At 38.2% G+C, this 26,650-nt stretch overlaps 1 protein-coding gene across 1 annotated transcript; it reads right to left on the bottom strand.

The window, feature by feature from the left end:
- Nucleotides 1–997: 997 nt before the first annotated feature.
- Nucleotides 998–26,650, bottom strand: LOC134755884 (phospholipid scramblase 2). The gene is made up of 6 exons (XM_063692521.1): nt 26,448–26,650; nt 20,209–20,598; nt 10,845–11,110; nt 9,456–9,680; nt 6,407–6,568; nt 998–3,677 (listed from the first exon to the last, which is right to left on the bottom strand). The coding sequence occupies exons 2-6, from the start codon at nt 20,576–20,578 to the stop codon at nt 3,618–3,620; spliced, it is 1,083 nt and encodes a 360-aa protein (XP_063548591.1). The 5' UTR covers nt 20,579–20,598; nt 26,448–26,650; the 3' UTR covers nt 998–3,617.

The following is a 26,650-nucleotide window of genomic DNA, read 5'->3' as shown; positions in this document are numbered from 1 at the left end:
ATTTGTTTTTTTTTAAAGTAGTCACTACTATATATAAATTAAAAACTGTAATAGATGTCACTTTTTCTTTAATATATGACATCTATTACAGTTTTTAAAATTAAACAATTTAAAATGCAATTACAGCGGTAACATAACAATCAATCCAATATTACTTTGTTGTTGTTTGCTTTGTTGAAATTACAAAAATGAGTTTGGCGCCATTAATATTTTTTGTATAATTAGGTAGGTACATATTACGTTTTATGTCTTTATTATAAATTAGGTGTAAATACAACCCACGTGGGTGTTTTATAGTCATATACATAAGAATAATATAGGAACAAGGATTTTACCCGTGTACAACATTTGCATAAAATTCGTTTTGAATAATCTAAGTTAGGTACGTATGTATTTTATTTAGTAAGTGGTAAAGACAAAGAGTTACATATTTATAGTAGAAGAGGTCTACCTACACACGAGGTTTGATACCTCTTGTAAAAAAAAATCGTTCCCCTAGTTTTAGATGTCGCCGTGTGATTCCTAGGAAACTATAGAACCTTGTCGCTTTAACTGATAGGTACATGACATAACTCAATAAGCACTGTCGAAGAAAATCAACAAATTGATTCATTACGACATGGTTCTATTGTGGACTAGGAATCAAATTGATTCGACTGTACTTTCCCGTACATAATGTTTTGCGGTAACTAGGGTTGTCAAAAGTTGACGATTGACAATTTCAGCTACCACAAAACATAATATGGCGCCGTTTGGCGGCATCTTGTACAGCTGTCAATCTCAGGGACACGTTTTTCCTACAATATAAAAGAGCTATTAATGTACAGTCAGCAGCTGAAGTTGCTAAGCGGGCGAGGCGTTCAAAATTACCTTGACAGGCTCTTATTCTCTTAACAATAAAGTCGCGTCAAGATAATTTTGAACACCTCGCCCGCTTAGCAACTTCTGCTGCTGACTGTACAAGCCCAAATTGAACCTTATTAGAATAGAGTTAGACCAAGAGAAGTCTGCAACGATTTTCATAGCACACACAGTGCAAGTGTTATGTATACGTCATAATTTTATAGAAATTTGACGTTTAAAATAACACTTGCACTGCGTGTGCTATCAAAATCGTTGCGGACTTCTCTTAGTCTAACTAGGTACTTAATCCTTTCGTACTGTCTGAAAAAGCCTTTAAAAAAAGGTGGCTACCTAAGTAACAACATAAAATATATGTATGTACGACTGAATTTCGTAAAATAAGAACATGTACTAAATGATTATTATTATTTAATATTTATTTTATAATGGACGTTTTATTGCTTCTGTGTAAACTATAGTATGTATATCAGAGTTCTATACATCTTCATAGTTTATATTCGTAGTATACGATACGTCTATACGTTGTCTGTAGGACAGTTTAGATTTATTGTACGTGGACCTACGGTGATCACGCCAGTCTCAATTTTACATTATATTATCACTATTATCAGTATTTAATATTAATTAACTACGACTAAGTAAAAAGCGATACTCCGCGTACGCACACGTTTGTTAATACAGCCAAAATGACAGATGATGATGACAGAGCAGAACCCGATGGCCAGAAATACACAAAAATACAAGGTGTAACAAAAATAGTGGGGATTCGTTTAAGGGCATATTAGGTATCGATCGTGTTCTGATTAGGAAAAAGTACAAAAAACATTCACTCTTTTACTTTTTCCTAATCAGAACACGATAGAGAATATGCCCTTAAACGGGTCCCCACTAGTTTTGTTACACCTTGTATAACGTAATGCCACGCCGCTCGGGTCTAGCAAACGACTAAAACAATTTCGGTTTTCTCACTTAGTATAAAGGGAGGTAAAGGCTTTAAGCGGTATTTGTATATTATTCACTCTAGAAAATGCATTACAAAATGCAAACTTTATAAACTATAAAATCGAAGGTCAACGTTAGGTACATAAGAAATTCTTCAGTGTATAAATTCTAATGTATAAAGCTACACTTACGTATCAAAACAAAATAAGCGATTGCGCGAAAACATTCTTCATACGAGATTCATAAAACTAATAATAAATTTATAATCATCAAAAAAGGTAAACATTGTAAATGCTTTATCAAATATTATTACGTTGAAAAAGCACCTTAGATAGGCTTATTTACTCCAGCGGCTTAAATAATTATGCAGTGGGGAAGAATGCATTTCATTACATAAATATGCAAATGTAAATTTAATATATAGCAAATAAAATCCAACTAAGGAGATTCCAGCAATTCGTCAATAACTATCAAAAAATTCCATACTTACATATATTTTTTTTAAAGCCTGACCAGTAATATATTATTATGAATATGTGATCAATTCAAGAGGGCGCTGTCATTCTCATTCATAGCGTAGTATAAAACACTCGTTCCAATGAAATTCCGCAACCTGGCGCGTGTTCATATAATATTACTGGTCAGGCTTTACTTAAATATGTGTTTGGCCTTCTAAAACGGCGTTTAAGTATACGGTTGTCTTCTATTATCACTGAAATATGAAACATCTAAAAGGTGATTTTTTTTCATCTGATTCACAATCCCATAAAGAATCGACCACACCGAAGCTTGAACCCTCTCATTCTCACCGACACACTGACGGTATATCGAGTCGGGCAGGTAAGAGAATCAAAATTCAATTTTATACCTAACCTTTTCGACGTCGTGTCAAACACAAAAGCTGTCACTCGGACTATGCATATGCACGTAGGTCTAGGTCTATGTTGCTCTGTGGTCTGTGACGGATTAATCCGTCTTTGGCGTTGTACCTACGGTGCGGATATATCCATCATTGGCGTCCAAAAGGTTAATACTACAGACTACAAGTCGTTTTTTCGCTGGCAACTCTAGACCTCTGGAAGTTGAGGGGGTTAAAAGACGTTGACGCACCTCTTGCCGAGAAAATAACGCAACGTGTGAGACAAGTGTGCCGGGGGTCAATCTGGGTAGGTAAATAACGCAACGTTGAGACAAGTGTGCTAGGGATCAATCTGGGTAAATAACGCAACGTGTGAGACAAGTGTGCCAGGGGTCAATCTGGGTAAATAACGCAACGTGTGAGACAAGTGTGCCAGGGGTCAATCTGGGTAAATAACGCAACGTGTGAGACAAGTGTGCCAGGGGTCAATCTGGGTAAATAACGCAACGTTGAGACAAGTGTGCCAGGGATCAATCTGGGTAAATAACGCAACGTGTGAGACAAGTGTGCCAGGGGTCAATCTGGGTAAATAACGCAACGTTGAGACAAGTGTGCCAGGGGTCAATCTGGGTAAATAACGCAACGTGTGAGACAAGTGTGCCAGGGGTCAATCTGGGTAAATAACGCAACGTTGAGACAAGTGTGCCAGGGATCAATCTGGGTAAATAACGCAACGTGTGAGACAAGTGTGCCAGGGGTCAATCTGGGTAAATAACGCAACGTGTGAGACAAGTGTTCCAGGGGTCAATCTGGGTAGGTAGGTAAATCTTATCTTTGGTCTGCTCCAGTGTGGTTCGGTGTGGTTGATCCTTAGTGATTACTTTGGCCTCATTAGTGAAGAATGTGTTTTAAATGTTTCTTTTGCACCTTCCCCATTACAATGACTGTTTTGTTACAACATTCCGGCCCCGTCATTTTCCTGGTTTCCGGATTTTTCGAAGAACATGAAGTCCTGGAAGAGAAAAGAGACAGTTAAGTTTTGTACTCAACAGAACAGTCGGCTGACGAGAAAATTAAAGGAGTAGGTACATGAGGAATACATAATAAACAATTATACTTATGCTAAATATGCACAATCTAAAATACATCAACACCAATGAAATGCACTATATGAATACATTGAATACATTTACATTTGATACTTAAAATGCAACATTAAAATTTTGCTATTTATTTATTCAATTTAATATTTTACTTCTACACCCATCTTTTAAGTCAGGATCGCGTTCTAGTTCCCGCTATTCTAGATGCAATTAAGGGGCAATCCCATCAACTTCTAGTGAATTGTATACGTGATGAGATTGCTGCATAATGATATACAGACAGGGGTTCAAATTTCATTAGCCAGACTTGACTACTCATTTGCGCACCTGTACCGGATTGCTTTAAGCGTGTGCTAGACAGTCGCCGACAAGGCCCTCAGACCGCGTGGCCTTGATCTGGACGGACCGTGTAGACAGTCGTTTCCAGCAAAATTTCGTTTGGCCTCCAGACGCCCTTGGCATGCGAGCGACCACTAGCGACCGCGTTCTGAGCGGCCGGTCCGGAACCGTGTGGTCGACTGCGTTCTTGTGGTTAGCTATGGGTACTCAGCAGCATTTATAATAATTTATCAAATACTTTCCTCTCCACTCTCAGAAAGTTATGTATAGGTATGTCCCCGTTGAAATGACTCAATAAATGCCGTTTTTCGATCCATACCGTTTTTTTTGTCTATTGCACTTATAAGTACTAATACCACGTCAAATTTCTGAAATTTTGATAAGCTAGGGACCATTTTGTACGTTTACATTACGTGTTGTCCGTCCGCGAGTTCTGAACCAAACTGTGGAGTGTGGTCTGCCACCGTCTAGCCAGACAACTCAGACGGACCCAAAGACCAAGGTCAGACGGTCTGAAGGCTTGTCAGCGACCGTCTAGCACGCGCTTAAGTTTTAAAAATCTACCAAGATGTTCAATGGAATGGGTTCAATGAAAAATATGAAGGAAGCGACTGGTTGATGCCATCATATGGATCAGATAAGATTTTTTTGGAATGTAATTAGGAATCAAGGTATATACCTACGAAAAGGTAATGGGTAAATGGGTACCTAAATCAAGTAGGCGTAGTAAACTAGTTTACATGTACCGCGTATAACTTGCAGATTTTGATTTCTTTGAACGTTTTCTAAAGGTGGACTCCTGAAATGTAATGTAAGGATTATTTACCACTAGCGACCTGCCCCGGCTTCGCACGGGTTACACAAAACCTTAACAAATTCCACACCTAAATCTTTCTCAAGAATTACTTTATTGATAGGCGGAAACAGCATGAGAATCCGTTCAGTAGTTTTGACTATTTTTGAGTTTATCGCGAACATACATACATATAGACAGACGCAGCGGGCAACGTCTCTTTGGTAGCGATTTATCTGTGATTTTAAACTAAGTCTCACACATCGCCGGCGGGCTGCTTGCTTTCGGGTATATGTAGGTATTTTGAAGAATTAGTAAAGCGATGAGAGACAGGTTACCCGTTTGTTCATCTGCTGTTAAAATGAATTATTATACACATTTTTTACAATGCACATTGGGGGCTTACTAGGCCAGGGGTCGGCAAACTTTTTAGAAGTCATCTGCAGTAGAAAACGTCAGTTTTCGGAACCGCAAAGAGCCACAAATTATAGTTTTAATGGTCTAAGAACTGAGTGCAATTGTAGATTAGAAGAGCCGCAATTGTACCTCAAAAGAGCCGCATACGGCTCGTGAGCCATGTTTAGACCCATGTACTAGACTAATATACACAGTGTTTTATGACCCACTGAAAACCTAAAAACAGTATTGTTCAGAATTGATAGGAGAATCGATTGCGCTATATTTTAATGGAGGTAATTTTTATATTATTTAATATAATTTTGTATAATTTTTTAATTTAGTATAATTTTGAGTAGTTTTAGGATACTTTTTTATAGTTTTAGGATAGTTTTTGCTCCTTATATTTCTTTCTTGCTGTGCATGCTTGCTTTGGATGGCATTCTTATGCAATACCTACCACTCATGTACTCCTTGTAACTATGTTGAATGTTGTCTGTTTAGTGTGCCTTTTAAATAAAATAAAATAAAAATTATTTTTTATTATTTTTACATGCCCAGTCTACAAGTGTGTAATGCAACAATATCAATAACTAGCATTTGACACATTATTTGTCAATGAGCAACGCCCTTAACTGGCCATTGGTAAACCTTATCTCGTTGCAGTAAGGTATGCAAATGGTCAGTTAATAGTGTTTACGATGGTAACTAGCAATTGTTTGATGTCACTAAAACGACGAAGCATCTTGTGTAGAATTACCAGTCGAATAGAATTGTTAAAAAAACTAAACAGAGAATATTTTTTTTAATATTTATCGGATTAAAGAATAAATACTCAAGTTGTGTTCAAAATAAAAAAAATCTGTTGGGGTGTCTCAGGTTTTCAGTGGCTCAAGTAACACCGTGTATAGAGTTATTGGCCCCTCCATAGTAATTGGCCACTTTTAACAATAAGACGTCTATTGCCTTGTTTCTTTCTGTTTTGTTTAGAGTGGCCAATACGAGTAAGTATAACAGTGACCCTGAACGTCAGGTTTTGCCAAGCCGACAATTGTTCCAGTGGCCAGTGGTTGGTCAGGCTACGAGTATAAAGGCGATGTAGGTACTTACAATAAGGAAGCAGGCCCCGAGCAGCACAGCCTTGATCCTGACGTCCAGGTCCATGGGGAAGCTGATCCCGAAGTAGTCGGCGTCGGTGAACGCCTCGCGAGCCAGCCCGGACCACTGCTTTGTTATTTTGCCGACCTTGTTTTCGCCGTCTTTCGAGTACACCTGTTGCAAATAAATTTATGTAAAAAAACCGGCCAAGTGCGAGTCGGACTCGCGCACGAAGGGTTCCGTACCATTACGCAAAAAACCACCTTTTTTGTATGGGAGCCCCACTTAAATAATTATTTTATTCTGTTTTTAGTGTTTGTTGTTATAGCGGCACAGAAATACATCATCTGTGAAAATTTCAACTGTCTAGCTATCACGGTTCATGAGGTACAGCCTGGTGACAGACGGACGGACAGCTAAGTCTTAGTAATATGATCCCGTTTTTACCCTTTGGGTACGAAACCCTAATAACTAGTACTACCTACTATTACTGTGGCACAGCGACCCAAAGTGGATCTTGGCCTCCGACACTAAAACCGCCATGCTTCTCTGACCAAAGCCGTTTCAGTTCGACGGCGCCGAGTTCGCGAAGGTATTTTTGCACTTTGTTTCTCCAGCCAGCGGTACTTAAGGCGTGCAGTCTGGAGGGCGTACTTTGGGTGTAAAATGACTTATGTATTCCAAATTTCAAATCGATAGCGTAAGTAGTTCTCGAGATATTTCCGGGTTCCGTTTTACGTTTTTGTTAGGAACCTTAACATAGTTGTTAACCCAACTAGGGAACTAATCAAATTATTTTATAAAATAGTTTTTGATTTGTGTTGTTGTTTGGGTACCGCCGTGGCCGGGTGGTCTAGTGGTCAGGACGTTAGCCGCGTAAGCTGAAGACACGGGTTCGATTCCCGCCTCGGCCACCGGTGGACATGATACATTTTTCTTTAGTGTATGTTTCTTCTCGTTTTAATTAAGGAATAACGAAGTCATTTGACAATAATGCCAACGTGACAAAAATCAATATATGTCAATATGGTAACTGGCGTAAGTGAGACAGTGCCCTCTGGTTTGGTGCACTTTTGGATAGTTTTTTCTAATAATTTTAAAACTAACACGGGACTTAATCGCGTACAAACTTACGTTTATTTATGGCCTGACGTTTCGAACGTGACGTTACGTTCGTGGTTAGTTTTTTCTAGTCTTAATCTAGCCACTTAGATCACCTGTCCCTCGGCAAATTTCTTTATAATTAGTACATAGAATAAAGAGAATGCTTGATTCCTTGTGACTTGACAACTCGTAGTGTGGTTATGCTAGCCAGCTTTATTATTCCATTTTATCATTCGATTTACATTTCTTTGCAAAATGCTAGATCAAATATCGAAAAAAAAAAACATTAACCTTTTGACCGCCAAAGACGGTAAATCACGTCGTCGACATTTTGTGCCACTCACGCCGCTGACGTCATTTGCCGTCCAAACTTAATTTATCAAAGACTCTTTAATAAATAACTATATTTCTTTGTTTGTATTTGCATTATTTTATTTTGCCCTTCTTCTTTATTGTATAACTTTATTACAATTCAACTATGAATAGAAGGTTAAAAAAAAACAACATTATGTTATAATACGACTTACCCAGTAAATAGCATAGCTAGCCACGCCAAAAACGGCACTTGACGTCGCCTAGTGATGTGACCGAGTCATGGAGGAATAATATTATTATATGAAAGTAACAATCTCCTAATAGAAATCGTTTCGCGCAGTTCCGACAAACACGCTAGCGCCATCAATAATAGATATGGCTTAATCCCATACATTTTGTAATAGGAGTTGTTTTTGCTAAAATAACTGCTATTTGTGCTGTTACGGTACTTGTTTTCGTGCTTAATTTAAACAACTTGGTTTGAAAGACGGTACTGACCTTTTGTGATAATGTAACCCCTTATGCATTTATTTTATTGTAACGATACTGCAGTTTGCTAATTAGTAGGTAATAATAATCGACAACGGGTTTGCACATCTCTGAGTAACGCGCGCTTATCAGTGTTCCGTGCGCCCATGACGGCACTTCACGTCCGATGCCTGACGTCACCACCAAGTAGTGATGTGGCATTATTGAGAGATTTGAGTGGAAGTTACAAGTACATTTTGATATTTAAATACGTTATTTAAAGGTTTTTAGTAGAGCTAAAAGCCAGAATTATCTAATATTATATTGTAAAACACCTGTGTAGTGGTTCTTCTAATCTAAGTATGTCAAAAACGAAATCAGTGAAAATATCGATATCCTGTTTTGTAATCACTATTGTTCTCTAAGGTTTTATTTTGCTTCATTGCGGTGTCACGTCGAGTTACGTCAATGCTTGGCGTTCAAAAGGTTAAATTAAATATGGTTTACAAAATTGATTAGATTATTATTTATTACAAGTTGCTGTTTATGACAAATCAATTTAAATTAGAATCAGCCTAATTTAACACTTGTAGATGTTCAAAAACCGCTACAGTACATTTGAAAATGCTGATGTTTATTTTTAAAAGCATTTAAACAAAACATGAAAAAAGCAAGCTAGTATTTAAAAACGATGCGATTTGGGTCAAAGGACTTTAGACTAAACAATAATATTGTTATAAGTACGCGAATCATGGCGCCTTCATATCATGTTTATATTAAAATTCTACGTTAGTCGTTCTTATATTAAAATTCTACGTTAGTCGTTCGTGCCTTTTGCAACTTCTTCCAGGTATTTTTTGTTGAAAAAGTAATTTTAGAAGGCATTTTTTTACTCATTGGTACCGTATTACCGGAGTGTTATTGATGGAATAAGTTTATTATTTGCTCTAACCCCCTAATGTACAGTTTTTCAACACGAGCCCTTGTATCTTCCTACCGCTCCACCCATTATACGATTTAACTCACGTATTTTTAGTCATTCAAGATGTCGCGCGAGTGACTAAAAATATGAGAGTTAAACCATACGTTTAGCTTAGTGTTAATACGACTCACGACAGTTTAAATTCGATTAAAATTTCCATTTTACCCTAATGCACCTTATGTCAGTTATTACCTTGAAACCAACGTCGCCACAGATCGAATACGTGCACAATGGGCCCTTGATCCTGAGCACCACGTCGCCTGCGGCATTCTTAATGACGAAGCTTGGTTTGCAGATTGACCACTCCTGCTCAATGGATCCGATGACGGTGCCGGGCGGAGCGGTCACCTCCATGGACTGGAGCCAGCACGGGCACCAGCAAGTCGAGCAAGCGAGCGGCCGACGCAAATGGATAACCTGGAAAAATATACGAACTTGTAAATTGTTAGGGTTCCGTACCCAAAGGGTAAAAACGGGACCCTATTACTAAGACTCCGCTATCTGTCTGTCCGTCTGTCAACAGGCTGTATCTCATGAACCGTGATAGCTAGACAGTTGAAATTTTTAGAGATGATGTAATTCTGTTGCCGCTATAACAACAAATACTAAAAACAGAATAAAATAATTATTTAAGTGGGGCTCCCATACAACAAACGTGATTTTTTTGCCGTTTTTGAGCGTAATGGTACGGAACCCTTCGTGCGCGACTCGCACTCGCACACACCGGTTTTTATTAATGGTATCAGTCGATCAGGTTTGTTTTGAGGATCAAATGTCTGTATGGGACCCATTGTCTTAAAGCAATACAAGTCACAAATGATGGTCAAAGTCTGGCACACGCGCTTTACTGACGAAACGCTTCTATCAAAATAGCAATACAACGTGACGTCACCGTGTAACGTCGCTATTGCTTAGAAGCCGTTTCGATGTATGGAAAACGAGGAAATTGCAATTTTGTCGGTGAAATATTGCGATTATGTATATTGTTGCTATACATTTTTTTTAAATAAAATGTAAAGAATCCAATGGTACCATAATTTTTTCCTATTTTAAAAGTAAAAAAGACTTCTTTTTTTGAAATAGGTCTTGTATTTTTTTATTATCCCATATACGTCGGAGGTAAATTTAAAACTTGTCGTTGTGAATAATAATCAGTAAAAATCGTGAAAGTTTAAATCGGCATGAACATGGCCGAATTTCGTCAATATCTTATTCTTGAGAAAGATACACTTTTTGTCCTACGTTAAACGTGGTGAAACGTTTACGATGTTTTTAAACGACACGGCCAGCTTCTCATTTTGCCGACCATTCGTCTACTACATTTGTACACTGGCGTAGCTAGAGGATATGGCGCCCGGGGCAGTCACCAGATTTGCGCCCCCTGACGACTGACAAAAGTTTCCCTGCTGCTGCCTTTTGCCCATTTTGCCCCCCCCCCCCCCCTTCGATGGCGCCTGGGGCACTTGCCCCCTCTGCCCCCCCCCCTCCCCTAGTTATGCCACTGCATTTGTATGTTCGTATACCTACAAGTGTGTACTTGGAAAGTCGAAGTATCTAAGCATAAAACCCCGTTGATCTTACCTCGTTCTGGAAGTTGTCCAAGATCTTCATGTCGAACGGCCGCATCGGTCCGCAGCACATCCTCGTGCAGCAGTCATTGTCCTCCACGGCGAAGTACACCTTCTGCCCGACGCTGTTCTTTATGGTGTACTTGTTGTTGGTCTCGAAGCCCACGAAGGCCTCCAGCAGCTCGACCTTCTGGTGGACCAGCAGTTGGTTGATCATGGAGAGGTATTCTAGACCTGGGGGGCAGTTGGTGAGACCGGTCGGGATACTCATCCATCCACCTGAAAAAATAACGAGCATTTTTTTTGGATTTCTATTTACATGTCAAGACCAAAGAGTTGTTGAGTGTAAAAACCTTGCCACCGAGTTTCACAGTCAAATTAGATTGCATTATATATATGTTATTTGTCAAACATCTACTTTAGACAATCAGAAATGTCGCATAATGTACGGAGCCGTACAGCGCCCGCCATCAACGTCAGGTGTCAAATCCGAGGCACGAATTTTTCTTAGACTTAATTACTCTTTTAATGTTAAAACTTTCTTTTCTAAAACATGCAATGAAATTTTGTGAGTAACTACACAAATAAACATTTTAAAATATAGTTGGTCAAGCAAATCTTGTCAGTAGAAATAAATTAAAAAAATGTAGGCGCGAAGGGGATATCCTCCCATAGAAAATTTGAATTTCGCGCCTTTTTTTACTGACAATATTTGCTTGACCAACTATATTTCATCTATATTTTAGCGGTAAAAATGTGTACTCAAACACGCGTAGGTATTTTTTGAATAGTTATGGAGGCAAAGTTGAAAATTTTTATTTCTATAATTTTATTTTATTGGATTTATTGTGCGTTGTTGATTTTGTTATTTTATGAGAGTTCCGACGAAAATACCGACGAAAAAATACTACCGTACTAGTAATAGGACCTGGAAGTAAGAGCGGAAGCAAACTACTTTAAATAACTTGCCGCCGCCAAGTCAAAGGCGACGTATATGATTGCTTATGGCCATTTTATAAATTGAAAAACTAAGAAAACCGCCCACAGTTTATCAGAAACAGTTTTGTGGCATATTTTAAAGTAACTATAAAATCGCCAACACTGGGAGTTATACTCCATGCTTAAAGGCAACGATTTATGTGAAGCATAAATAATATCAACATGAAAGACTATGTAAACTTAGTTATGTAAACGACAGTCAGACGGATACAGGCGACTACGTTCAGCCGTCTATTCTATTCGGCCGGCTGTAGTAATGTGTACTATTTCGAGACTAAATTAATTGATAGGAGTATTAAAAATAAGAAAGAAAGATAAGTCACCTACCTGTTATGAGACGCTTATTATACGATATTTGTTATTGATCACGTTTTTATTTTCGTTATTAAATTTGTTTTTGTGAATTTATCGATAGGTTTATAAAATATGCGTTATTTAGAACTCCATATAAATAAATAATAAATAAATAAATATAGGACATTCTTACACAGATTGACTAAGTCCCACAGTAAGCTCAAGAAGGCTTGTGTTGTGGGTACTTAGACAACGATATATATAATATACATAAATACATAGAAAACACCCAAGACTCAGGAACAAATATCTGTGCTCATCACACAAATAAATGCCCTTACCGGGATTCGAACCCAGGACCATCGGCTTCACAGGCAGGGTCACAACCCACTAGGCCAGACCAGTCGTCAAAATATCATATCTGTTTTACTACCCCAGGTATTTCACATAACGTAACCACTACTTGTGTATAAAATACAGTGCATACGTATGCAATAGGTGCACCAATTAGAAAATAGATAATTGCATATTTGGCGCACATTCTGCAAGAAATGAAGTTGTAACTATCAGAAGTGTATCTAATAATAGGTTGACCTGTGTGCACCAGACTAGGACATTGCGAACATTATTACATTATTATAGGTATAGCTTACTATTTGTTTATTTCCTAGCCTGAAAAATAAACAACAACTGAAACTCGTTTACCTATTTAATTCTTAAATAATAAAATATTATTTTACTCGTTTTTAATATCGATCCGCTGAGAACTGCGGACAGTTGTCAGCAAGAAAAAATAACTTTTTTTCTTCATCAGTCATAAATTGTTCGTAACCGCTTCGCCGAGACTTGAAAAGTTTTTCATACATTCTACACAAACTTCTCTTAACACTAGCCGCACTGAGCGTCGTGATATAAACACTTTTGTCTTTCATACTTGTCACATTCGAATAATGTTTACATATTGCGCTTTTAAACTGGCACCATTTAACACTTTCAAATTCGAGTCGATTTTTCGGAGTTTCAAAAAATTGGCAATTATCTTGATCGAGCATGTCTGTCTTGTATTTAATAATAGCACCGAATGACGTTTAGTGGCCGAACAAACAAGAGAGGAAATTATTGCCGACACAGATGTAATGGAGTAGTAGGTTTGAGTTACGCTTACGAATGAGAAATAAGTATGTAAACAGCTCTCTTGAGCGATGGCAAGGGCCTTTCGTGTAGCTAGCAAATAACATCCTTATCACGGAGTCATTCACTTAGTTTGTTCAATGATACAAAATAATAAGAAGTTGACATAGTCGCACTTCAGATAATTAGTCTTAATAGGTGTTTAATAGTTTAGGTTGTTATATGTATGAATTAAGAGACTATTACTCTTTTTTAACTCTTTTAATATCGATAGCCAAGAAAAAGTAAGTTCGGTTGTAAGTATTAAGTAGGTATATTTTTTATATGCGGAAATAATTTTATTATGTAACCCAATAGTACATTTCGATGCTAGTGCGGAAAGTATCGCCTAAGGCTCGTGGCAAGATATCTCGGTACTCGTGAAGTAATGACATATCCGCACGTGTATTGAACGACGTTTTTTTAATACAGTTGCGAAAAAATAAGAAAAGCAACAAGTAAGAAATGGAATTCGAAACTTTTATATTATTAATTCTGTGACACTGGCATCATTGACATTATGAAGAGGTGTTTTTCTAGCTTTTATTCGACTATAAGACAGAAACAATTGTAAATATTAAAACATTGTACTATTATTACCTAAATGTCGTTATTTACGATTATTTGTGTATCGTATATTTATAAAAACAATATCGAATGTTGCCTTTGGAAACTTAAAACATTCTTGCAGTAAGAAAATACGCCTCTTCTTTGATAGGCGTTCCGTTCCATTCAGACAACTTATTAAGAACGGTTTTTCAACATTAAAAAATAAACGTGTTAAAATAAAAGGAAACTAATATTAACACTCATCAATAAGTAGTCATGAATTGGAACAAGTAAAAATTTAAAAAAATTGGAAAAGTAAAAAGCACTAGTTCGCGAAAACCAACTTTCCGCATGATAAACAGCCACGAAAAGTAGCACTTTTTGAGCAACTGTATTAAAAAAATTATTTTAGTTTCCTTTAAACGTCGTAATCAACATAAAAACCTACTGTTAATGTAAGAATACGAAAAATATGCATATTTCATATTTTATTACAATTACCTCTTCATCATTATAAGTATTAAAACACGTTTATTTTTTAATGTTGAAAAACAGTTCTTAATAAGTTGTCTGAATGGAACGGAACGCCTGTCAAATAAGAGGCGTATTTTCATACAGCAAGAATGTTTTAAGTTTCCAAAGGCAACATTCGATATTGTTTTTATAAATGTACGATACACAAATAATCGTAAATAACGATATTTTGGTAATAATAGTACAATGTTTTAATATTTACAATTGTTTCTGTCTAACATGCATTTGAAAAAAAAAAAACTCATTGGAAGTGGGTTCAATAATAATAACAAAATATATTCTAGTCGAATAAAAGCTAGAAAAACACCTCTTCATAATGTCAATGTCAACGATGTCACAGAATTAATAATATAAAAGTTTCGAATTCCATTCCTTACTTGTTGCTTTTTTTATTTTTTCGCAACTGTATTAAAAAACGTCGTTCGATACACGTGCGGAAATGTCATTATTCACTCGTCCCGAGTCTTGCCACTTGCCTACGGCTCGTGGCAAGATATCTCGGTACTCGTGAAGTAATGACATACTTTCCGCACTAGCATCGAAATGTACTAGGTATATTGACACTTGAAGAGCCTTTACAACTCCAAATCTTATTATATATATATATATATATATATATATATATATATTAATGGGGACCTTGTACATCTCCAAACGCAATGTATAACCGTAGAGACTTTACGTCTCTGTATGTAATATTTGTAATATTGACTTATTGAATACATAATACATATTACATAGTTAAGAATTCTGTAGCATCACGACACCTTATAAAACAAAGTCCCCCGCCGCTTCTGACTGTTTGTATTTATGTTCACGATAAATTCGAAAACTACTGAACGGATTTTCATGTTTAGTTTAGTTTATTCATTAACCATAACGTAATATGATCATTACATGGTAAGTCAACATTTCATACAATATTATACTTATAGAGAGAGAATTATGGATTTACACAAGGTAAATACGCTTAATAATAATTGAAATCTAAGATTTACAGTTTGCGTCAATTAAAATATGTTTTAATGATAAATATTCATTAATCGAATAGAAGGCATGGTTTTGGAAAAATGTCTTGACTGTGTTTTTAAATAAATTAATAAAAGGTAAATCCGTGACATCTGTGGGCAGTTTATTGAAAAACTTTATTTTTTTAAAAAATCCCTGTTTTTGACACTTTTTTAATCTTAGTGATGGAAGTATTAGTTTGCTTTTGTTCCTTGTATTATAATCGTGGCAATCCGAACGCTTAAGTAGAGTGCTTGCTTTCTTGTGAATTTCTAACACAGAGTTGTATATAAACAATGATATGACCGTCATCAGTTCAAGCTTAACAAAGTAGGACCTCGCAGATGTGCGCCAATTAACCCCGCATATTATTCTAATCGAGCGTTTTTGTAGAATCAATACCCGGTTTACATCTACTGCATTTCCCCAGATGGTAATCGCATAAGTTATGCGGTTTTTATCTTTCAATAGAGTGATTGAAAAAGGTTTAGGTGTATAATTTGTTAAGGTTATACCCGTGCGAAGCCAGGGCGGGTAGCTAGTTTTTAACCGACTTCAATTTCATAGAAGGAGGAGGTTCTGTATTCGGTTGTGGCAATTTTTTTTTTTTTTTTTTTTTTTATGTATGTTCACCGATTATTCCGAGACCCGTGGTCCGATTTGAGTCATTATTTTTTTGTTCGAAAGGAGCTACTTCCAAGTTGGTCCCATATTAATCTGGTTCTGATCTGATGATGGGATCCCTGAGGAATTGAGGGAACTCCTCAATTTTAAACACCCAAATCTCCATACATGTGTATGGTGATTTGGGTGTTTTCATAAGCAACTTGAGCATTTTCTCTCGAAAACGACCAATTTGATGAAGTGGACCTGATGATGATGATTGTTTTGAAGGTAGTGATGTTGATTTTTTTAATATAGGATGTTCAGCGATTACTCCGAGACCCGTTGTCCAACTTGAACAATTCTTTTTTTGTTTGAAAGGAACTACCTCCAAGGTGGTTTCACATTAATCTGGTGCTGTTCTGATGATGGGATCCACGAGGAATTGAGGGAACTCCTCAATTTTTAAAGGCACATGTATGGTGATTTGGTCGTTTTCTTAAGCAACTTGATCATTTTTTCTCGAAAACCACCAATTTGATGAAGTGGAGCTGATGATGATTGTTTTGATGATAATGATTTCAGCTATTACTCCGGCACCCATGATCCGATTTGAGTTATTCTTTTTCTGTTTGAAAGAAGTTACCTCTCCAAGGTGTTTTCGTAATATTTTTGGTTTTGATCTGATGATGGAATCCGTGAGGAATTGAGGGAACTCCTCAATTTTTAAAGGCACGTGTATGGTAATTTCGGTGTTTTCTAAACTAAAGTAACTCAAGCATTTCCTCACCAAAACCACCAATTTGATGTAGTGCAACTGTAGCCTAACCACGAGTTTGGCACTAAATATTCTTCGTAACTTACTTTGTACTAATACGCCAGTACGAGCGAGATGCATAAACAGTAAGTTACGCACACGATAGCGAATATATCAATGTCAAACTCGTGGTAAGGCTACTGATAACTTCCCTCGTATGTGTATATTATGATTTTTGATGTAGGTAGCGTTGGAAACAACCAAAGAGACTGAGAGGTGAAGGTAGAGGGTATTAGTGTTTGGGGGGTTTGAGGTTGAGGGTTGAGGGGAGGTGAGTTGATGGGTCGGAGACTGAGGGGTTGGGAGTGGGATTGGGGGTTAGGGTTAGGAGTTAAGGGGTCTGGGGTTAGGGGTCGGGGAATGGCGGTTGAAGGGTTGGTGGTTTAGGGTCGAGGGGTTTAGTGATCAGGGGTTGATGTGCTGTGAGGTTGAGTGATCGGGGGGTTTGAGGGATTGGGTCAGTGGCGGGGCGGAGAATGGATTTACTGACAGGAATGATTTCCCAGACGGACTCGAGGAAAATTCTGATTATTTAATAAAGTTTACGAATTTACAGATAAACATGATTATGTTTTTCATTCATGCGTCACGCTCTTAATAATGTCTTAAAACTAAAAATGGAAAAATAAAAACTTTTATAAAAAAAAAGATAAACCGACTTCAAAAAGGATGAAATAAAATATTATCCTTTTTAGGGTTCCGTGTTTAAGTATATGCGTTACCAACTGATATGTTTGAAGTCGGTGCCAAGCCAAGTACTCCAAGTAGTAACAATACCAGTCAAAAATAATCGGCTTTATGTCAATAAATCCCATTACAACTGTACAAATGTTATAAACGTGAAAGCAATTATGTCTGCCTCTTTGCTACCTTTTCATGGCTAAACAACTGAACCGCTTTAGCTGAAATTTTGCATGAAGGTTCCTTGAATTGTTTTATATTTTGAAATGTAGTCCACTGGATAAGCGACAGAAAATAACTCAGTCCCAATCCCACACTTGCGTGCTATGACTGTTTAAGAATTAGTAAGAAATGCTCTTTAAAAAAATACGACGACAAAAAGTATTAGATTTACACTAACGTGCCGACAAGCATGGTACGAACTGCGCCAAGAAGGTTCAACCGTGTGTTCTGTTCTGAGGTGTACAGGAAGTTCGTTTATTGTCGTCGTGTAACGCTGCGTCTTACATAGGCGAACACTCGCGAACGCGAAGCGAAGCGACGCGGCACGGCGCGGCCGGCCCAATGCGTTCGCGTTCGTAACGAGATTGCCCACGTAGGACACTTCTATATAGGTATCAAAGGATTAATTAAGGCACCGTGCCGCGCCGCTTCGCATTCGCGTGTTGTTCGCCTACGTAGTACGCTGCATTAGGTAATCCAACGTACATACTTATATAGCCGCATCTTTATCGAATTGCACCAAAATCCCTGGTTTAAAATTTGGCTTGGCACCGACTTCAAACATATCAGTTGGTAACGCATATACTTAAACACGGAACCCTAAAAAGGATAATATTTTATTTCATCCTTTTTGAAGTCGGTTTATCTTTTTTTTTATAAAAGTTTTTTTTTATAATATTGTTACGCTGCGTCTTGTGCGAAGCAGCGCGGCGCGGCGGGCCCACGGCGTTCGCGTTCACAACGAGATCGCCCACGTAGGACACTTCTATAGGTATCAAAGGATTGATTCACCCCGTTCCGCGCCGCTTTGCGTTCGCGTGTTGTTCTCCTACGTAGTACGCTGCGTTAGCTTGACAGTCCTGTCCTGACGCGAAACATTTATTTCATAGAATGGTGATTACTTCAGCCATATATATTTTTTTCTTTTTATGAGTTATTACGGTAGATGGGCAGGATATACAGTATGTTGATGAGTACATTTACTTGGGCCAGATATATAGTCTCCTTCGAAAACAGGCAAACCATAGAGGTCAATAGACGTATTGACAACGCCTGGAAGAGCTTCTGGTCCATGAAGGCGCTATTGAAGGGTGACCTTCCCCTGTGTCTCAAGCGCAAACTCATCGACATGTGTATCCTGCCTATCCTAACCTATGGTGCTCAAACATGGTCATTAACTGAGGCGTTAAAGTCCAAACTCAAGGTTTGCCAGCGAGCGATGGAGCGCAGTATACTAGGTGTTCGCAGAACTGATAGAATCAGAAACACGGAACTGCGCTCCAGAACTCGAGTTGTAGATGTAGGATGTAGGTGTCCAGGCCGCTAAGCTTAAGTGGGACTGGGCTGGGCATGTCTGCCGCATGCACCCTGAAAGGTGGGCCAAAATGGTTACCGAGTGGGACCCACGGAACACCATAATAGCTGGTGCTGGCCGGGGTGCAGGTCGGCCGAAAAGGAGATGGCGGGACGACTTGGACGCATTTTATCCGGATTGGCGGGAAACTACAAACAACAGGGTCGAGTGGAGGAAGCGAGGGGAGGCCTTTGCCCAGCAGTGGGACACTAAATTAGGCTAGTAAAAAGAAAAATGAGTCTTTTGTCAAAATTTAGTCTGTACGTGTTGATCGTTAATATTCAGATTATAAACCTTTGCTTACTTTTATAGGCAAAGGAGCAGAGGACGGTTGTCAATTGAGAAAAATCTTCTTCCGTAATACATAGCTCTATGTATTATTATAGGTAGGTACTTTATTTTACCTACATGCAAAAAAACGAGCAACGCAGTTACATGGATAATTAATTACAATAATTAATTGCGAATTTATCCTTGTAATTGTGGCCCATTGTGCACAGTAAAAAAAACTCATAAAGGTGCTATTATACATCATTATGCATCTCAGGTAGGTATAAATTGAAAAGCATCTGTCCAACTATTTATTTTTCTTATTTCCTTGCTAAATAAGTAAGTGATTATTAAATCGACCATTTAGATACCAAATAGGTAAAAGTGGTTACAGAAACGACTTAATTAACTATTTAATCAATTCCATTCGAACTAATTTTACCGGTTTTTAAACACGTTTTTCGATTAAGTGCTCATTTCCGGAAATATTAGCACAGAAAATATCCTAAGAAAAAAAGCGTCCGTAATACCGCCTGATGTTAAGCAGCCACCGCAGCCTACGAGCGCATGCAACTCTAGTGGAAGTGGACACTACGTTACGTTAAATTATATTTAGTGCGTTATACATTTATCGTATTGATTTGATGTACAACAAATCATGTGCTCGCGTTTTTAATCCTCCACGCATATGGAGAGGCGAGGCGAATTACGAACGCAAGTGTCTAAACAGTAAGCTTAATTCCGCCTCGACACTCGCACGAGTGTGTAATCAAAGTATTAAAGATTTAGTAATACCTACAACTAATACATGTTCATATGGTACATAATTCATTGCATAACCTCTACGCATGCAATTCTCAGTGACAGAATTGTTACCTGGAGCACCTTGCGGGGCAGGCTGCTGTACGACAGGCGCGGGGTACCCTTGCTGTGGGTGCGGGTATCCATGCTGCGGCTGTGGCTGCGGGTAGCCCGGCGAGAATCCAGGCTGAAAACCTGGCTGAAAGCCGGGCTGAAAACCGGGCTGAAAACCAGGTTGGAAGCCGGGTTGAGTGCCAGGGGGCACAGGAGGTGCCCCCGGAGGTGTAAACGGTCCAGGAGGGCCTGGGTACCCGACTGGGGGAGCGTTAGGGTACCCTGGCTGAGCAAGAGGGTAGTTCTCTTTGGCCTTCTCGTCTTCATATGGCGGTGCGTAGCCCTGACTCGGAGGGAAGTTCGGAGAATAAGGTGTTGGTTTGTGAGACATGTTGGTCACTCAGATAATTTCTGGAATAAAACAAAAATATGATCAGGTAGATTGCATGAGATTTAAAATAGACTACCAACCCGGCTTCTCACGAGTTACACAAAATCTTAACAAATTAAATATATTAATAACGGGTCACAATTTTATTGTCCGTGTTAGGCGACGATGACATGTTTCCTGAGTGTAACTGTCGATAGCCACATAAAAACCGGCCAAGTGCGAGTAGGACTCGCGCACGAAGGGTTCCGTACCATTACGGAAAAACAGCAAAAAAAATCACGTTTGTTGTATGGGAGCCCCATTTAAATATTTATATTATTCGTTTTTAGTATTTGTTGTTATAGCGGCAACAGAAATACATCATCTGTGAAAATTTCAACTGTCTAGCTATCATGGTTCATGAGATACAGCCTGCTGACAGACAGACAGACGGACAGACGGACGGACAGACGGACGGACAGACGGACAGCGGAGTCTTAGTAATAGGGTCCCGTGTTTACCCTTTGAGTACGGAACCCTAAAAAACCGGACGTAGTCGCGTAACACGGTCTGCATGTTGTCCGGTGGAAACACCGGACGTATAGTACAAGCGGCCTCAAGAGTCACACGAACCTAACCGCCGCCATACAATCAAAGTTACGCTCTTATTTTAAACGACATTTTTTATACCTATGTATATGTATATAGCCTATGTATACGCCTGCAACTCCAGAGGAGTTACATGCGCGTTGCCGACCCTAACACTCCGCACCCTCGTTGAGCTCTGGCAACCTTACTCACCGGCAGGAACACAACACTATGAGTAGGGTCTAGTGATATTTGGCTGCGGTTTTCTGTAAGGTGGAGGTACTCACCAGTTGGGCTCTGCTCTAGATCTGGAATGACATCCGCTGTCCTGTGCCCTACCACTAAAAGCGAGATGCCATTCACAGTGCCCATACCTCTCCATTCCATTCCGAAATAACAAATGAAATTGGTAACAAAAACTAGTACCAGAGGGCCGACCGCGAACCACGTTCGACGTGTTGCCTCTCTGTCGCACTTGTGAATTCGTACGTTAGTGTGACAGGGAGGCAACACGTCCAACGTGCTTCGCGGTATAGGCCCTCAGACATGATGTCAGACGTGATGTTAATGTTCATGCAAACTTTCATCTTATTTAAGCATATCGTTTTAAAATGAGAGCGCTAAGCGGCTTTTTGGCAGCGGGTTCGGGCGACTTGAGGGGCAACGTAGACGAAGTCACGGGCAGATACCTACCTACTCGAATACTCGTATAAACTACAAGCAATGAAGCAATAGATGTTGTGAGAACAGAGGTGAAATCAATTTAAAAGTGGAAAAATTACTGCCTTGAGTGAGACTTGAACTCACGGCCTCTGGGTCGATACTCCAGCGCCAACTGAGCCACCAAGACCTCATCCATAGCCAGCGAATCTTTCCACCATATCTGTCTAAGGGACCCTAGCGACATCTACCGTAAGAGCGTTACACTTCTTAAACAGCTACCGCCTAACGGAGTTACAAGATTATTCTAAGCTTAATAGCATCGTTCGCAGACGTTTCTGCTTGTTAGAAATTAAATTAGATAGATAGATGATAGATAAACCATTTATTCGTTTGCCACAATACACACATATTAAAACAGAAGAAACACAGGAGATACAAAAAAGCAACATTAAGATAAAAATCAAAACTTAAAAAAATAAACCATAGAATTGCTGTGCATTGCAGCAAAACAAAAGGGTTCTGGCTCAGTTATACACTCCGCTCTTTCGAGCGAAGCACTGGTAATTCTGCTAGAACCCAGAAATTAGTAAATAATATTAATTTGGATCTGTGACATTATCATGTAACGTCTTGTAACGGTAGCCGACTGCCAACTTGAAGAAAACGGGTGGTACATGTACATGATACATGGCTAGGTACATGAGTATTTATTCAAGGGTAGGTATAGAGCAAATACATTACCTATTTTTTGTGATAATATTTCATGTGTGAAATATCCCAATCAGTCACCGCATTATTGATTAGTAATATCTATAATTGTTTGGTTTAGTCTGTCTGCAAGGCAAGTACCAATTGAGGTAGCTGTCCGATATCAGGATATCACATTGGAAGTGGGTAGCATATTATTTTGTCAACAAATTTATCAAATAGCTATTTACGAAACGAACTAGGTTAAATGTATTTTATGTATTGTATTTAAGAAGAAAGGGGACGACGTCGCGTGACCGCTTCACCATACAAACGTAATCCCCATTTTTCTCTACAGATATTAATATTATAGATATATTATATTTTTACGCAATTTGATGCAGCACAGCTACCTATGCATCATTTGTTTTGTTTCTATCTTTTTACACTAACTAGTTCGGTGGTTTGTTAGTTCGGCATTTTCACTTAAAAGTGTACCATTTACTTTTTTCCATCAACTTGGGTTATTTCTACCATAGAGTAACTTATACTAGAGCGGTACTGTCATAGTAAATTTTGTAACCCCAGTAAATTCACTGCCATCTGTCGACACACTTTAAAACTAAAAATGAAGATTTATAAAAATACGATAAAATGTATTTAAATATGGATAAATGTTTTTTTTTATTTGCATTAATTATTTTTATGATTTTGACCCATGTTCTTTCACTGATATGCGTTAAAATTGTTAAATAACAAACGAAACTGTCAACGCCATCTATACGACAGCAGGCCAAAGCTAGTAGCGCCCACTGAACGAGAATCAAATTTTCTTGATTTTCGAGGCACGTTTTTTCCTTAGACTGTATCCATCTATTACGGAGTTATATCTATCTTTGTTTCTACTCAGAATCAAGAGGACAATTTTCAACTGTCTATAGCTATCAGGGTTCATGAGATACAGCCTGGTGACAGACAGACGGACAGTGGAGTCTTAGGAATAGTCTAAGGTCCGGTTTTTACCCTTTGGGTAAGGAACCCTCAAAATATGTCCCCAAAAAATTACAGTTTTGTAAAGCATTTTCATATAGGTACATTTTGTATGGACCGTTACAAAACTGACACTCAAAATATGTATGAAAAACTGGGGACACTTTTTTTCTTTGTCTCATTCAATAGTACTCGTGATTCTGAGTCTAAACAAAGAGGATATAATAGGATGGAGCGGTACTGACTACTGACGGTACTGTCATAGTAAATTATGTAGCCACAGTAAATTCACTGCCATCTATCGACACAGGAGGATACAGGAAAACGTTACGGCGCGTTACACGGGGGGGAGGGGGGGTCAAAAATCTTCGAAAATTGCGTTACGTAATATTTGGACGCCCCCTTGTAAGGCAGAGGAAATATATTCCCCACCTAATTTTTAACTTTGTTTTAAAGCGATAGGGTACAATTTTGCAGAATTCCTGAACACTTATAAAGGGTTAAAAGGGAGAGAGAGAGAGGGAACCCTCGGTTCGTAACTTTTGATTACCGCGATACTCGAAATTTCATTATCAGACTCTCTATCGCTTGAATACGCATGTGCATTGACATTGAAAGTGTTCATGTCGAATTGTATACATAAAAACCGGCCAAGTGCGAGTCGGACTCGCGTTCCAAGGGTTCCGTACATTACACAATTTAAACATGTAACATTTTTTATTTTATTCGATTCATTTAAACAATGTATTTTTTATGTGAAATGACTTTAAAAAACCAGTAGGGGTCCGATCAAAAATATTTTTTTTACTGTGATCTACAGGTAAAGGTCTATTTTGTGTATTTTTTTCAAATTTTGACCGAGTAGTTTTGGAGATAAAGGGGGGGTGGAATGGTCATTTTTTGCCTATTTTCTTGAATAACTTTTAAACTTATTATCTTAAAATTATAAAACAAATGTATTGAGATTCTCACAATGAGCTCTTTCATTTGATATACATATAATACAATATAGTTAGAAAAACTTTATTTTTTAATTTTCTCACTTAACCCCCAAAAGTGGCCCCCATGTTTAAAATTTATTTGTTTACGTTACATGAAATTTCAACTTAATTGGTCCAGTAGAAGTCCTCGCTACGCTCAAGATTCTAACTTAAAATCACTCGCTTCGCTCATGATTCAATTATAGAATCTTTCGCTTTCTCGGGTCACAAAATAAACACTCGCAAGAAAAACCAACTTTCCTCTCTTGTTGCACAAATAACTATTTTTTCTTTACAACATTACTTTTATAGAATAATTGGGTGTGCTGTAGCAGCCAGCATTTTCCTTCTAATTGTATGCAATTTATACATCTTTTAAAATTAAAAGTGGAAAAATGACTGCCTTGGGTGAGACTTGAACTCACAGCCTCTGGATCGATACTCCAGCGCTCTGCCAACTGAGCAACCAAGACCTCATCCATAGTCAGCAAATCTTCACACTATATGGGTCCCTAATAATAGCATCGTTCGCAGACCTTTCTGCTTGTTAAAAATTAATTTATACATCTTTGTTTGCTACCCAATACAACAGTCATCTTCTATTATTCAGCTAAAACTAAATACTAAAAGGGCTGTAAATACATAATAAACAGGCATATCCTCTAGCCCAAGTGTCGGCAAACCACGGCTGACGAGTCAAATATTACCATTTAACAGAGTTCTTGAATGATAAGTGGCCCTAGTAATACAAAGCATAATGTACTTATAAATAGTAATGTTAAAATAATTTATTTTATTGTAAGTTAATTTATTTTAGTTTTAAGTTTATTTTGTAGTTTTTAGCATTAAGTACTTATGTTGCTACACCCTTCCAGGGTACATGTTCACAAAAAATGGTGTAAATACTTAATATGTTGTCCATGTGTGCAAATAAATGAAATCTGAAATCAAATGTGTCTTTTTAAAGACACCCAAAGGTGAACATTTAAAATAGGACTTAGAGTAAAATCATATTTGACATTTGTATTGATGATTTCTACTGCAGTTGGCTCATGTCTTCAAAAGTTTGCCGGACCCTGCTCTAGCCGCCCACACAACAATACTTGCCAAGACAAATGCAATTTTGATTTGTCAAAACAAAGATTCAAAATAGAATGGAATGAGAGACCTTTTTATAGGCATCTGGGAGGCTAGAGGTCATAAAGGAATAATGTCATAACCACACAGAAATATTAAAGACACCCCAGAACTACAAATGAAAGGAGTGATTATTGGTAGTTATTTAACCCCACGCTAACCCTCTGGAACTTAAGTCACAACATATTTTCAGCACCTCCAATGTAGTTTCAGCTTGTATCAAGAATGTGATTCATTTCTCCAATATTTCATGACATTGACAAACTGGCCAGGCCCCATACCAGGGGTGCGAAACTTCTAGCTTTGAGCAAACTTGGCTCCGTTCGGATCAGCATTTGTCCGAGCAATTATTAGGGTTGGCACAACTTGACGTCCCTTTGCGTGCACTACCACAGATAAGATAATGACCTGAATTTTGATAAACCCTAAATAGCAGAAAGGGATAATGCCATATATTAGAAAGGGACATCTTGATTCGACCCTGAACCGCTGTCAAACTTCGGTTTTGTAGAAAGTTTCCTTTCTGTACGGTAGTACTATTATTTATTCTGTGCCCGTACCTCAAAATGGGTCCCCCAGACACAATGCACAAGCCACCAACATTATAAAATGTTATTCTCAGCGTTGGTGAATATAAACTGACACCGTAATCAAACTGGCGTTTTCGTGTCCATGGTGGTCAAAACTTCAAAACTAAAGGGTTAAAAAGCACTGTATTCAATACTACGCCAAATTACAGTAGGTGCGAAATCTAGAGTAAAACCCATTTTAGAGCAAGAATATGAGTAAATTCGGCAACGCCTAAATCACTGATGATAGTTATTTGGATTAACATAATACAATACCTCGATATTGTGATCCAAAAATAATGATCTCCAACTTCCAGGGATCACGCCTTGTCTTCTCTAATTCACTTTGGCGCCGCCTTATTTTGCAGACAAATTGGGGGTCATGGCCTTGATTAGTTGACTAGAATAAAGAATATTTCCCAATTTGGCACAGTATTCCTAGCTAGCCGGGTTTACTCCCGTGAGTTTGGGTTCTGCCA

The sequence above is a fragment of the Cydia strobilella genome, chromosome 3 (assembly GCF_947568885.1).
Source record: "Cydia strobilella chromosome 3, ilCydStro3.1, whole genome shotgun sequence".
NCBI classification, from domain to species: domain Eukaryota; kingdom Metazoa; phylum Arthropoda; class Insecta; order Lepidoptera; family Tortricidae; genus Cydia; species Cydia strobilella.
The sequence above is the reverse complement of the archived record's forward strand: the minus strand, read 5'-3'. Positions and strand labels throughout refer to the sequence as shown.

Coding starts and splice junctions, on each gene's coding strand:
- LOC134755884 (XM_063692521.1), bottom strand. CDS start 20,578: ATGTCTCACAAACCAACACCTTATTCTCCGAACTTCCCTCCGAGTCAG. Junction 11,111..20,208: donor TGCCCCGCAAGGTGCTCCAG/GTAACAATTCTG, acceptor TTATTTTTTCAG/GTGGATGGATGAGTATCCCG. Junction 6,569..9,455: donor GTGGCGACGTTGGTTTCAAG/GTAATAACTGAC, acceptor TATTTGCAACAG/GTGTACTCGAAAGACGGCGA.